At 35.3% G+C, this 16,178-nt stretch overlaps 1 protein-coding gene across 1 annotated transcript in view; it reads left to right on the top strand.

Moving 5' to 3' along the window:
- Window positions 1-2,242: 2,242 nt before the first annotated feature.
- LOC143344911 (uncharacterized) overlaps window positions 2,243-16,178 on the top strand; it is a 571,467-nt gene continuing 557,531 nt past the window's right edge. Inside the window, exon 1 of the mRNA XM_076771527.1 lies at window positions 2,243-2,578. Coding sequence (XP_076627642.1) covers window positions 2,243-2,578 — 336 coding nt within the window. The remainder of the gene's footprint in view (window positions 2,579-16,178) is intronic.

Here is a 16,178-nt window from a genome sequence, read left to right as displayed (position 1 = left end):
TTTTCTTCGCGGGATATGTCTCCCTCCACCCCCGTCGCCTCTCGCCACGGTTTCTTTTTGCTCGTTTCCTCTCCACCTCCACCTTAGAGTTTCTCGGTCTCCCACCCCTTTCTCGGTGTCTCGGCACCTTTTCGTCTCTCCAGGAGCTCCGTCTCCGTCTCGCGCGCTTTCCTACTTCCTTACGGGCTTCTCCTTACCTCCGAGCAGCCACCCCCTTCCTGCGGCATTGTGGCGGGAGAGACAGATACACGGCGGCGCGAGAGAGCTCGAGCTCGAGAGTAACCGAGAGGCTCGCGAGAGGGTGGAAACAGAGAGAGAAGAAAAAGGAAGTAGAAGACGGAGGGCACACCACGACGACGACGACGACGACGTCGACGACGCCGGCGGCCGCGGCGAAGCGTGCGCGCCTTTCCTTGGCCGGCGGCGCGACAAGGAGAAAACGGAGGAACGGAGAAGGATACCGACAACGGCTAGAAAGCGGTGCAACGGAGAAGGATCGACGGGGAGAGAAGGAACGGCGAGCTTCCGCTTCCTTATGCTCCGCCGCGGACTGCATCAACCAGTCGCGCGGTCGCGCTCACATAAGAAACTGGGATTCGAGAGGCAACCCCCTTCTCGAGCCGCGACGCGGTTTCCGTCAGCGGAAGGAATTCGGTGCTCGGTGTTCGTGTTAAGCTGCGAAACGTTGCGACTGACGAACCCCTCGGCACGCCTGTCGTCGGCCCACGGAGTTAATTCACTCGCCGACATTCGAAACGCGACTGACCGGCCGCTCGCCCCCACCATCGTGCAGCTCGCGGCACGAGGACGGCCGAAGGTGCGCGGAATAACTCGAGCGGTCGCCCGGCCCGTCGGATCGGGTCCCGTCGCGCTCTCTCGGCCGTGTTCGGCGCTCGTTGGGCCCACGGTCGACCAATCGCGCGCTACCGCTGCTCGCCGCGCGACCCTGGACATGGAAAGGGGAGGCCGTTGGGCCTCCTGAGCGAGCGGACCGGCCGCGGCAGAGGAACACACGATCGCGCGAGCGATTCCGATGGAAGCCTGAAGGATGTTCCTCGACGCACCGAGTAGAGGAGGATGTTCCTCTGTCCGTTTCTTCTTCCTCTTCTCTCCCTTCTTCTACTTCTACTCACCGCGCTTCCTCTCCTTCTACCTGGCGACGGACGAGTCCGACCAGGCGGAGGAGGATCACCAGGGGAAGAGTCGAGGGTGAGATTGTAATAACCGGCTGCCTCGTCGTTGCACGCCGATGAGGAGGGTAACGGGGAGAAAAGGAGAGCGTGCAGGAAGGAGACCGAGAGGGGAAGCGACGCACAGCCAGGGTGAAAGAGAGAGAGAGATAGAGTGCAACGATTAACCAAAGTTCCTATTTTTCACGTGTTTTATGCGCAACTCGTCTAACAAAGTAGGACGTAAGAGAGAAGAGTGATTCCCGGAGCGGAGGAGAGCGCGCGGTCACGCGGAAACCTCGTGTACCGCGGCACCAGTGGCACCCTCCCGCGCTAATTAGCCAGCCAATTAGAAAGGCCACGGCCATGCGTAATCAGCTGCGCGCGCAAAAGTTCCTAAACGCCACGATGCAATGTTTTTTCCTGCGGACGCCTCGTCCCGCCGGCCTGGCCACACGCGACCACTGATAATACTTGATAAGCCCCTTAAACGCTAAGTAGACTAATAATAATAAAAGAGAAACCAAGATTAGCTCGAAGAGGCCGTGGGATATCTACGATATCGCACGCTGCCACGTCTCTATCCATTCGATCCCATGAAAAGGTGGACGGCACCTCGATAATGGGGAAGCGACAACAAAAGCAACTGCATCGTGTCTTACAGCGTTCAGGTCCGCAAGGCAATAAAAGCAAACGAATTTAGCCGCAAACACGGGGGAGTGTATTTTCCCGCGAGCCCCGATTGCCTTTCGACGACAGCTTTTTAAATCGCGGACGTGTGAGAGCCGCCACGTGGCAGGCCGCTCCATTCAAGCAATCCTTGGACCGCGACGGTGGTATCGACGGTGTTTTTAAACCTCTCGCGTGTCACGACTAATAATAGCAGATATTAAGCGAAAAGAAATATATATATACACACACATATATATTATATATATATACATACACCCTGGAAAGCGTATTTAATTCTATATTCCTATACACACGCAAGGAACACATGTACAGGTATTTTAATAAGCTCGAACGACGACGGAGCCAAGGATCTTAGGTGTGTTTCCAATCGACGCGACAAAATGTCCACGATGAGCGTCGTGTCGAATTCGTCGGTCGAGATCGACTCGGACTCTTCGAACGACATGTCGAGCAAGGACGAAAGTCCCGCCGAGCAAAAGTTCATCCTGAGGAACGAGCTGTACAACAGCCTGCTGGCGAGCGCTCTCGGCAAGACAGTGCTCAACAGGCACCTGAGCTTCAAGGAGCACGGGATTAATTTTAATCTGGCCAATCTGAAGGATAACCTGAACGCGCTGGGACCCCTCAAGGAGCTCAAGGATCTCAAGGGATTGACCGTCAGCAGTGTGCCAGCCTTCCCGAGGAACCTCGCTCTACACAGAGAAGACCACGATGAGGTCAGCAAGCGTTCGACGATTTAACCTTTACAGCTTCCGTTTCTTGCATTTCATTCTCTCCATCATTCCTATTTCCTATGTTTCGCGAGCTCTGTAAAATAACAACGTGCAGAGGACACCATCCTCCATACAAAATTTTAGTCTTTGTGAAATTGCTCCTAGATTATGTTTCTTTATCTTTCAACCGTAGGTGGTCTCAGTGCGTTAGCTTCGTATTGTCATAACAGAAAGTTGTGTAATAGAACGGTCCTCGTTTTTAGTTTTGTTACGCTCTCTAAAATCGAGAAAATGGTTTCAAGAAAAATTACGCTCTCTAAAATCGAGAAAATTTCAAAATTCTAATGATTTCGTCTCAACTTCGGGCATGCTTCTGTTCCATTGTTATGAAAGACCACTTTTTGGTAAAAGTACAATTTCTCAAGCGTATAATAGTTAGTAATTTGTATATGATGTCCAACAATATACTAAAAGTGTACAAAGCACAATTAAAATTATATATTTGAATCCGAATACAATACTTTTTATCTACGAAAATTTGATTAACCCTGATTCTTTAATAATTACGCAAATATCAACCGAAATTACAATTGTGGATAAAAACGAGAAATAAATTTAATACAAAATTATATAATACTGTCGTAGATTTGGATAAAAAAATCTATTTTGTATTATTTACAGAAAAGATTTACGAAACTATAAATCGGATAAACCTACAGCATTTTGATACCATTCATGGTATGACCCATGACCCATGAGTGTTATAAATTAAAATCAAAATTTACATTTATATGTATACAGGAATATTCACTTAGCAAAAAGTGTAACAAATTACCTAAATTCGACATTCTTTTAGTAATTTGGTCCGCGATGAGATGGTCTGAGTGACTCGTTGCCCATTTCGATCCTGATGCAATCAAATCTAGTTTAATATAAAAGTAACACAAATACATATCATTTTGTTATATCGTACATTAATCCAATTTCAATCTTTATTTGCTTTCTGTCACATGTAAGTTATATTTTAATTATTTTAGTTTTAGTTATATGTTTTGTTAGTAGTCAATTACATAATTACTAAAATTTTTATTGGTAAAACTCAACAATTTTGAATGTATCATAAAAAGTTACACAAAAATGTTTCAATATTATACTTTGATTAACAAATATTCACTTATATTTCTATAATAGCACAACTATGTTTGAAATTTTAAAACTTTCCGTTACTCGATTACTCTAAAATTTTGTAATTATTTTTCCACCGAGTGACACAATTTTGAAGGAACTGGACGCATGATTTTAATTCCTCTAGCCAAGAATCATCCTAATATGCAATAATTAGAATTTTTGGAATCAAAGAGGGAATTTCGTGGATTTATAAGGCTAAATAGTCCCTGCAAAAGTGTAACGTAAAGTTTGTAAAAATTCGAGAACCAATGGAAATAAAGTCGAAATATTGAGACATTTCTAACATTTTAAAAATTAAAATTGAGATTTAGGAAAGCTTGAAAGTTGTTGCTTCAAACTTGTAAAAAGACACATGTTTTTTGAGACAAACTTGACCAACTTGGCGGTAAATTCAGTCTGCGGAGAAATCGCAAAGTTGAAACACACTGAAGCATTGGAACTCGAAACAACCGTCTCGAATTTAAAACTCTTTAATTCCTACTATTTTTAATTGTCTTTCGATCGCACGACGAACATTATGAAAGTTATTACCATTTGTTCATATTTTCGTTAGCCAACGATCAGGCTGCACGGAAGCCCCAACAATCTAAAAACAGCGAATCTTTCACGGCGAACAGTCGTCTCCCCGAAGCCATTTCAAAACCGGAGTATCAAGATCAATAATCTCCAAAAGATTCCGCGTCTTCACTGACCTACCCTCTTCCAATCTGCCCCAGCGTCCCCCGGAACAGGAAGAAAACAAATTCACAAATTTTCACCCCGGTTCACAACGATTGAAAACACCCTCGCGAACAAACAAGCCAATTTTCGCCCAGACAAAGTCCGAAAGAAAACAAGGACGCATAATAACCCTTAACGCGCCTTTTATTTGGAAAGTATCGAGAGGAAGAATATTTGTTTTCGCTAAGCTCGAAACATCGAAGTTTGAAAGTTCGAGGAACGGATCATGAAATGAAACAAACTAAAAATAAATTCAGCAGTCTCTATTTTAATCCATAGTTCGATGATAGCTTTTATTTGTAAACAACATCTGAACTCTAATTTATAAATATTACAAATATTAAAAAATGGTTTATTTTTCTGTGATATCGTCTTGAATTGTATTAGGAGACGTATTAGGCGTAGTCGAGATGTGAATTACTATATTTCTACTGTTCCAAATATTTGTGAGAAAGTATTCAAAGTTTTTTGGTATCTAAGCAATAAAATTAGAGACAACATTATTTATTTTAATATGCAGTAATCGACATTTTAATCCATAGCTCGATGATAGTTTTTATTTGTAAACAACATCTGAACTCTAATTTATAAATATTACAAATATTAATAAATGGTTTATTTTTCTGTGATATCGTTTTGAATTGTGTTAGGAGGCGTATTAGGCGTAGTCGAGATGTGAATTACTATATTTCTACTGTTCCAAATATTTGTGAGAAAGTATTCAAAGTTTTTTGGTATCTAAGCAATAAAATTAGAGACGACTTTATTTATTTTGATATGCAGTAATCGACATTTTAATCCATAGCTCGATGATAGTTTTTATTTGTAAACAACATCTGAACTCTAATTTATAAATATTACAAATATTAATAAATGGTTTATTTTTCTGTGATATCGTCTTGAATTGTATTAGGAGGCGTATTAGGCGTAGTCGAGATGTGAATTACTATATTTCTACTGTTCCAAATATTTGTGAGAAAGTATTCAAAGTTTTTTGGTATCTAAGCAATAAAATTAGAGACGATTTTATTTATTTTGATATGCAGTAATCGACATTTTAATCCATAGCTCGATGATAGTTTTTATTTGTAAACAACATCTGAACTCTAATTTATAAATATTACAAATATTAAAAAATGGTTTATTTTTCTGTGATATCGTTTTGAATTGTATTAGGAGGCGTATTAGGCGTAGTCGAGATGTGAATTACTATATTTCTACTGTTCCAAATATTTGTGAGAAAGTATTCAAAGTTTTTTGGTATCTAAGCAATAAAATTAGAGACGACTTTATTTATTTTGATATGCAGTAATCGACATTTTAATCCATAGCTCGATGATAGTTTTTATTTGTAAACAACATCTGAACTCTAATTTATAAATATTACAAATATTAATAAATGGTTTATTTCTCTGTGATATCGATTTGAATTGTATTAGGAGGCGTATTAGGCGTAGTCGAGATGTGAATTACTATATTTCTACTGTTCCAAATATTTGTGAGAAAGTATTCAAAGTTTTTTGGTATCTAAGCAATAAAATTAGAGACGACTTTATTTATTTTGATATGCAGTAATCGACATTTTAATCCATAGTTCGATGATAGTTTTTATTTGTAAACAACATCTGAACTCTAATTTATAAATATTACAAATATTAATAAATGGTTTATTTTTCTGTGATATGGTTTTGAATTGTATTAGGAGGCGTATTAGGCGTAGTCGAGATGGGAATTACTATATTTCTACTGTTCCAAATATTTGTGAGAAAGTATTCAAAGTTTTTTGGTATCTAAGCAATAAAATTAGAGACGACTTTATTTATTTTGATATGCAGTAATCGACATTTTAATCCATAGCTCGATGATAGTTTTTATTTGTAAACAACATCTGAACTCTAATTTATAAATATTACAAATATTAATAAATGGTTTATTTTTCTGTGATATCGTTTTGAATTGTGTTAGGAGGCGTATTAGGCGTAGTCGAGATGTGAATTACTATATTTCTACTGTTCCAAATATTTGTGAGAAAGTATTCAAAGTTTTTTGGTATCTAAGCAATAAAATTAGAGACAATTTTATTTATTTTGATATGCAGTAATCGACATTTTAATCGTAGTTATTAGTCCTTTTTAGGAAACATTTGTGAATCTCATTTTCATAATTAGTCGATACGAATTAAATAACAATACTATAAGTCTAATTAAATTATCGTTCTGTGTAAATCGGTTGATTAAGTATGAATTAAAATATTGCTAAACTCAGAAAACGAAATTAGATATAAGTATGTGTAAACTGTAAACTAAAAAATTGAATTGTGATTTAAAACGTAAAGAAATATAGAATATATAGATTATGCAGTTTTGTGATACATATTATATTAGAAATTCAATAAAAATCATAAGTAAATATCTTTTATTTATACATAGTTGGATAATTGTGTATATTGATTTATATCTTTTACTATGGTTATTTTGTCGAATTTAGACATAGGATGGACAGGTTAAAAATAAATAATTAATCGATGCAAACTTCCAAATACGCCATTAAATATAAAACTTAAAATATTATATCATTTCTACAATAAAAATATGAATAGCAATTGTTTATTAAGAATATTCGTGGACACTAGATTTATTTTTTTTCAGCACAATTAACAGTATTTATAATAATTTACAGAAAAGTTCAGTATCTCTAAGAAATGAGAGTACGTTCTAGATTTTGTTTAATGTATAATTAACCGAAAAACACGTACACACACGAAGACAAAAAAACAGATACAAACAGCTTAGATAGATATTAATGTAATACATACAGTTACTCTCACTCATACAGGGTGTTCGGTCACTCCTGAGAAAATGGGAGATTCTAGAGGCCAAAATAAGATGAAAATCAAGAATACCAATTTGTTGATGGAGGCTCCGTTAAAAAGTTATTAACAATTAAATTCAAAAATTTCAAATCGTTCTGAAAAAATTATTTTCGTTTGCGGGGATCAATTATAACCATTTTTGGTGAATACATATACCCCCAAAATCCTATCCACTTTCGAGAAAAAAAATCGAGAAGGTGCTGAAATTTTTCGACGAAAAAAAAACTTTCGAATCGTCTTGGAAAAATTATTCTTAGCTGAAGAGGTCAATTGCAAGCTTTTTTGGTCAACAGACATACCCCCGAAATCCTACTCAGTTTCGAGACAAAAATTCCTTACCGAAAACATAATTTCTGGCCAGAAATATCTGCCCGAATTTTCATGCGATTCTTTAAAACGTCATAACTTCTGAACGGATTGGACGATTTTAATGTTTAAAAAAGCAAACTGCGCGTATTTTAGTGTACAATATGTAGAAATTCTAAAAATATACGAAAAGTTGTTTCTTGACTCCCTAAAGTGAGAAAACCCCCACAAAAAAGGTCCAATTTTCAAACGACCATAACTCCTACAATAGTGAATATATTTCAATGAAACTTTTTCATAAAGTAGAGCTCATAGGTACCTACAAAAAAGTATTAAACAACTTTTCTGTAGGACGTCAAGCAAAATTATTAAAAATCAAAAACGTATTTTTAAGAAAAATCAACAGGGGGTAGGTGTCTTTTTTCGGCGAAATTGAAAAGTTTCAAGTCGTTCTGGAAAAATTATTTTCGGTTGCGGGCGTCAATTATAATCATTTTCGGTAAATAGACATATTCACGAAATCCTACGCATTTTCGAGAAAAAAATTCCTTACTGAAAATATAATTTCAGGCCAGAAATGTCACTCCAAAATTTGAAAACGTCATAACTTTTGAACGGATTGAACGATTTTAATATTTAAAAAAGCAATCAACGCGTATTTTGGTGAAGAATATGTAGAAATTTCTAAAAATATTATAAAAGTTGCTCCTTAATCCCGTAAAATGTGAAAAACTCCATAAAAGTGGCCCAATTTTCAAACGACCATAACTCCTACAATTGTGAATACATTTCAATGAAACTTTTTTCTGAAGTAGAGCTCATGGGTACCTACAAAAAAGTATTAAACAACTTTTCTGTAGGACGTCAAGTAAAATTATTAACAATCAAAAACGAATTTTTAAGAAAAATCGACAGGGGGTAGGTGTCTTTTTTCAGCGAAATTGAAAAGTTTCAAGTCGTTCTGGAAAAATTATTTTCGATTGCGGGCGTCAATTATAATCATTTTCGGTGAATAGACATATCCACGAAATCCTACGCATTTTCGAGAAAAAAATTCCTTACTGAAAATATAATTTCAGGCCAGAAATGTCACTCCAAAATTTGAAAACGTCATAACTTTTGAACGGATTGAACGATTTTAATATTTAAAAAAGCAATCAACGCGTATTTTAGTGAAGAATATGTAGAAATTTCTAAAAATACTATAAAAGTTGCTCCTTAATCCCGTAAAATGTGAAAAACTCCATAAAAGTGGTCCAATTTTCAAACAGCCATAACTCCTACAATAGTGAATATATTTCAATGAAACTTTTTCCTGAAGTAGAGCTCATGAGTACCTACAAAAAAGTATTAAACAACTTTTCTGTAGGACGGCAAACAAAATTATTAAAAATCAAAAACGAAATTTTAAGAAAAATCGACAGGGGGTAGCTGTCTAAATTTTTGGACAAAATTAAAAAATTTCAAATCGTTTTGGAAAAATTATTTTCGGTTGCGGGGGTCAATTACAATCATTTTTAATGAACACATATTCCTTCGAAATTCTTCACACTTTCGAGAAAAAAATTCAGGAAGGTGGACAAATTTTTGGACAAAATTAAAAAATTTCAAATCGTTCTGGAAAAATTATTTTTGTTTGCAAGGGACAATTACAATCATTTTTGCTCAATACACATACCTTGGAAATCCTACTCACTTTCGAAAAAAAAATTCGTGTAGATGGACAAATTTTATTAATAATTTTGTTAATAACTTTTTGATGAAGCCTCCATCAAGAAATTGGTATTCTTGATTTTCGTCTCATTTTGGCCTCTAGAATCCCCCATTAAAATTTTTCCCAGGGGTGGCTGAACACCCTGTATAATAGTAATTCACTATAAATGAGAAAAACTAGTTCCTTACGAATTGAGCCGTTGTTTTTTAAACTGGTATCCATTTTTTCATATATATTTGAATAAATTGAAAAGAAAACTCATTTGATCACCAAAGTTAAGCAACGTTGAACGCGATTAATATTAACATTTGATAAAAATAAATGGAAAGAATCATAAAAAACGCGTTTCATTTTCTTTAAATCGCCATTATAGTGTACGAATACGAATAAAATCCTCTGCATTTAATAAAGTTTTTTCGCGTTTCCATTTTAGTTTTATTCAGATTTCTTTCCAAAATAGATTCTCGTCATTTGAAACGCAGGTAAAGCAGTCAATAAATCTTATTTAGATACCTTAATACAGTTAAAAATGCATGTTTTTATATTCTGAGCGGTAAAACCAAATTGTCGTATCTAAAAATTTTATAATAAACGAAGTGGTTTTTGGTGTTATTGCGTGGGACACCAAAATCGTACATTGTTAAAATAAGAAGAAGAATATCGCATAATACCATTTATTTTTGATTTGATGGTCCTGATTTTCACTCGAAGGCGCGAATTATTGTAGTTAGTAAAGAGGTTAGGGGGCACTTGACTCGTCGCGAAAACCGTTTCAGGGATAAAACGCGTCTTACGAAGAGCGGAACGTTCTTAGAGAAGTTGTCGGTTAAAAAGTTAGTGGATAGTTAAGTGCGACGAGTTTTCGCGTAACGGGAGCACAAAACGAGGTTGAAAAGGGGCTGCAGACGCGACTCGGAGATCTCGGAAGAAATCTTGTTTGCTTGACAATTATTGTTTGTTTTGTCAGTCTTCGACTTTCGAACTACTTTGTCACTTCGTTTTCTATCCTTTGTACCTTTGATCCGTCGTTTTCACTCGAAAGATGAACTATTTAACACTAATCCTTTCGTTCTAGTGGCTTCTAAACTTTTCACAGTGATATTTCTGCATATGCATTCGAGTGCCCTTTTGTTATATTTTTTTAGTCTGATTTAATTTCATTCCCAATATATACCAATTGTAGCTTCAATTACAACCATTTTATTGTACACTGATTGTATGTAAACTACAACATGGCAGTTTAAAAATTCACGAGTTGTAGCGATTATTAAGCTCTGGTACCCCGATTCTTGATTTTATATTTTCATTTTTCTTGCTTTGTTATTGGTCCTGTACAAGGTAAGAAGTTGGAAGGCACTTAAGTAAACTGTATAGTAGATATTTAAAATTATTATTATCATTTTACTACACAAAGTTTAGTAAAGTAGAATGAGAGGAACCATCTCAGGATTTGAGAAAGAAAATCATAAGATGCCCTGGCAGTTATACGAAATACAAGCTAAATTAAGTCACATAATTGTTCACAAGATTTTGTTTTAGCTTTTGTTTTATTTCGGTTATAAAAAACGGAGTATCGTTTGATTGATGGGCCTAACGAGCACTGAATACTAAATTTGTATAACAAATAATGAGTAAAAGATACATAGATAGCAAAAAAGAGAACAGGGTTGACTTCATACTAAGAAATTAGGGAATGTCAATTGTTGTCATGGCAGTTATTATGCTTTTACCACCAGTAGCAATATCGATACACTACTTTTTTGATATATACAGGGTGTTCGGCCACCCCTGGGAAAAATTTTAATAGAGGATTCTAGAGGCCAAAATAAGACGAAAATGAAGAATACTTATTTGTTGGTGGAGGCTTCGTTAAAAAGTTATTAACAATTAAATTCAAAAATTTCAAATCGTTCTGGAAAAATTATTTTTGGCTGCGGGGGTCAATTACAATCATTTTTGGTGAATAGACATACTTCCGAAATCCTACCCACTTTCGAGAAAAAAATTCGAGTAAGTGCTAAAAGTTTTGGGTGGAAAAAAAGACTTTCGAATCGTCTTGGAAAAATTATTTTTAGTTGCAGGGATTAATTGCAAGCATTTTTGGTCAACAGACATACCCCAGAAATCCTACTCAGTTTCGAGAAAAAAATTCTTTACCAAAAATGTAATGTGAGAAGAGAAATGCTTCCCTGAAATTTCATGCGATTCTTTAAAATGTCATAACTTCTGAACGGATTGGACGATTTTAATGTTTAAAACAGTAAACGACGCGTATTTTGCAAGAGAATATGTGAAAATTCCAAAAATATTCGAAAAGTTGGTCCTTGACCCCGCAAAATGAGGAAAACCCCATAAAAGAGGTCCAATTTTCAAACGACCATAACTCGTACAATAGTGAATATATTTCAATGAAACTTTTTTTTGAAGTGGAGCCCATGGGTATCTACAAAAAAGTATTAGACAACTTTTCTGTAGAGCGTGATACAAATTTATTAAAAATAAAAAACAAATTTTTAAGAAAAATCAACAGGGGGTAGGTGTCTAAATTTTTTGGTGAAAAAATAATTTCAAATCGTTCTGAAAAAATTATTTTTGGTTGTAGGGCTCGATTACAATCATTTTTGGTAAAAAAACATACCCCCGAAATCCTAGCCATTTTCGAGAAAAAAATTCCTTACCGAAAATATAATTTCTAGCCATTTCATGCGAATCTTTAAAACGTCATAACTTCTGAACGGATTGAAGGATTTTAATTTTCAAAAATGCAAACGACGCGTATTTTGCTAGAGAATGTGTAGAAGTTGCAAAAATATTCGAAAAGTTGGTCCTTGACCCCGCAAAATGAGAAAAACCTCATAAAAGTGGTCCAATTTTCAAACGACCATAACTCCTACAATAGTGAATATATTTCAATGAAACTTTATCATAAAGTAGAGCTCATAGGTACCTACAAAAAAGTATTAGACAACTTTTCTGTAGAACGTGAAACAAATTTATTAAAAATGAAAAACAAATTTTTAAGAAAAATGGACAAGGGGTAGGTGCTTAAATTGGCCGAAATTGAAAAATTTCAAATCATTCTGAAAAAATTCTTTTTGGTTGAGGGGCTCAATTATAAGCATTTTTGGTGAATACATATACCCTCGAAATTCTATTCAGTTTCGAGAAAAAAATTCCTTTCCGAAAATACAATTTCAGGCCAGAAATGCTTCCCTGAAATTTCATGCGATTCTTTAAAATGTCATAACTTCTGAATAGATTGGACGATTTTAATGTTCAAAAAGCCAAATGCCGCGTATTTTAGTGTAGAATATATAGCAATGATAAAAATATTCGAAAAGTTGTTCCTTGACCCCGTAATGTTAGAAAAACCCCATAAAAATGGTCTAATTTTCAAACAGCCATAACTCCTACAATAGTGAATATATTTCCATGAAACTTTTTTCTGAAGTAGAGTCCATGGGTACCTACAAAAAAGTATTAAACAACTTTTCTGTAGGACGTCGAACGAAATTACTAAAAATGAAAAAGTATTTTTTAAGAAAAATCGACATGGGGTAGGTGCCTAAATTTTTCGGCGAAATTGAAAAGTTTCAAATCGTTCTGGAAAAATTATTTTCGATTGCTGGGGTCAATTACAATCATTTTTGGTGTATAGATATATCTCCAAAATTCTACGCACTTTCGAGAAAAAAATTCTGTACCAAAAATGTAATGTGAGAAGAGAAATGCTTCCCTGAAATTTCAGGCGAATCTTTAAAATGCCATAACTCTTGAACGGATTGAAGGATTTTAATTTTCAGGAATGCAAACGATGCGTATTTTGCTAGAGAATATGTAGAAATCGCAAAAATATTCGAAAAGTTGGTCCTTGACCTCGCAAAATGAGAAAAACCTCATAAAAGTGGTCCAATTTTCAAACGACCATAACTGGTACAATAGTGAATATATTTCAATGAAACTTTTTTTTGAAGTAGAGCTCATGGGTACCTACAAAAAAGTATTAGACAATATTTCCGTAGGACATTAAATAAATTTATTAAAAATAAAATCTAATTTTTAAGAGAAATCGGCAAGGGTGCCTAAATTTTTCGGCGAAAAAAAATAATTTCAAATCGTTCTGGAAAAATTATTGTCGGTTGTAGGGGTCATTTACAATCACTTTCGGTCATTAGACATACCTCCGAATTCCTAACCACTTTCGAGAAAAAAATTCAGTAGTGTCGGAACTTTAAATGTTAATAACTGTTTAACGAAGCCTTCATCAACAAATTGATATTCTTGATTTTCGTCTTATTTTGGCCTCTAGAATCCCCCATTAAAATTTTTCCCAGGGATGGCCGAACACCCTGTATACATATGTATATAATCAATTAATTTTCCTTCAATAATTCTCCATTGCAAAAATTCTACAGTGTTCTTACATTTTTTTATATTCAAAAATTTTCCCATGTTATTAGAAAGTAGGTATACGACGAAAGCTGTACAACTTTATAGTTCCTAGCATGCATAACATGTATATGTATATGTATAACGCATGGTCGCACTGTATAGTCAGCATATTAATATTAATTTATTAGTTAGCATTCCTACAACTCCCTTTATGATACATAACGTAAAACGCTACAGACACCTACTTAATACTATATAATTTCAAAATGCAATATTTGCAAATGCACTAAATCATAAAACAAAAAATATTGCAATAATACAGGGTGTTCGGCCACCCCTGGGAAAAATTTTAATGAGGGATTCTAGAGGCCAAAATAAGACGAAAATCAAGAATACAAATTTGTTGATGGAGGCTTCGTTAAAAAGTTATTAACAATTAAATTCAACAATTTCAAAACGTTCTGGAAAAATTATTTTCAGCTGCGGGGGTCAATTACAATCATTTTTGGTCATTACACATACCCCTCAAATCCTATCCACTTTCGAGAAAAAAATTCGAGAAGGTGTTGAAGTTTTTCGATGAAAAAAAATGTTTCAAATCGTTCTAAAAAAATTATTTTCGGTTGCGGGGGTCAATTACAATAATTTTTGGTCATTAGACATACCCTCGAAATCCTACGCACTATCGAGAAAAAAATTCCTCATCGAAAATCTAATTTGGCGCCTAAATTTTTCGACGAAAAAAAAAAATTTCAAAACGTTCTGGAAAAAATATTTTTAGTTGCAGGGGTCAATTACAATAATTTTTGGTCATTAGACATACCCCCGGAATTCTACCCACTTTCGAGAAAAAAATTCGAGAATGTGTGAAATTTTTCAACGGAAAAAAAAAATTTCAAAACGTTTTGGAAAAAATATTTTTAGTTGCAGGGGTCAATTACAATAATTTTTGGTCATTACACATACCCTCGAAATCTTGCGCATTTTCTAGAAAAAAATTCATTATGGGCGGAACTTTAAACGTTAATAATTTTTTAACAAAGCCTCGATCAACAAATTGGTATTCTTGATTTTCGTCTTATTTTGGCCTCTAAAATCCCTCATTAAAATTTTTCCCAGGAGTGGCCGAACACCCTGTATATCCGTGTGTCACTGTAGATCCTCAAGAATTTCTTCTTCTTCTTTGTCGTCGAAATAAAGTTTTATCCGTTCCCAGTCTACAGTTTCGCGCGAATTTCCAAGTACTTAAAAATACAACTTTTATTTACCCTCGGTGCTCTAATTTCTTTCTCGAATTCTCTTCAATTGTATTTTCGACTTTTTATCGCCGCCAATCGTCTTCGTTTAAGTCGCGTGTAAAGAAGCGTGGCGCGTTTAAAATCTTTTACAGCATATCCGGGATTTCCACAGCGAACGAAATTTTTCCGTGGCTTAATTCATTAATTTCTCGCGGCAACGGCGCCTTCTTCCCGACTTCCTGTTGCTTCCTTTTGCCTCTGGCCGACTTATCGCCACGAGGCAACTTTCCGTGGCACGTTCGCGGTTTTGGCTCGGCTTAGTTGATTCTACGACAACGCCTGACACGAATCCGCGACGCACTTTTACCCAGTTGTTCCTTTTTCGACGACGAAACTTAGTCGAAACGCTTCTTGGATTACGCTACACGCTCTACGACAAAAATATGGCACACACGTGCTATCGTTAAATTCTCAGGGATAGATTCGCAGTTTTTAAAGTTTTTCGTTAGGCTTTTACATTCATCGACAAAACGTGTAGAATCGACGTAATGGTGGCACATTCCTAGAAATGAAACGTTCATTTTGTAACGAATTGAACAAGAGGTCATATTTTATGTTACTTGTAAATTTTAGCGTATAAAAACGTGTTATCTTAAGAGAAGAACAATTACTAAAATGGAGATTATACTAGTTTTAATACAGTTTCTTCTTTAATTTTATTTATTTCCTAAGTTTTCAAACTACAATTTTTACAATTATTTTGCAAAGATTCAAGATTGTTCTTATCAAAAGTCACATTTGAGTAAACACATATTCTTCGCTGTGAAAAAAATAATAGTGTAAGTCTACCTATGTCTATAACCTGTTTGAATAAAAAGAAATTATTTATAGATAAATATGTCTTGATTTCTAATATAAAGTGGCTGTATTTTGAAAATTTGTTTCTTAATGGAACTTGAAGTATTCAAGAAGGTTGTTGAAAGTTTTCACAGATAATGTTTCTTCTTTAATAAAAATCTGGATTATTAATCCCCTGTTATCGCGTTAATGTTTACTAATAGCATATTAAAAGATCATTGAAATAAATATACTTAATTCCTGTTTAAAACGCGTCTAAGCGCGTTTCATAACGAACTTCTATAACGAACAGTCATAATTTAATTATGACAAAAA

The sequence above is a fragment of the Colletes latitarsis genome, chromosome 8, assembly GCF_051014445.1.
Source record: "Colletes latitarsis isolate SP2378_abdomen chromosome 8, iyColLati1, whole genome shotgun sequence".
NCBI classification, from domain to species: Eukaryota; Metazoa; Arthropoda; class Insecta; order Hymenoptera; family Colletidae; genus Colletes; species Colletes latitarsis.
Note: the sequence above shows the minus strand (reverse complement) of the source record. Positions and strands in the feature narration are given on the sequence as shown.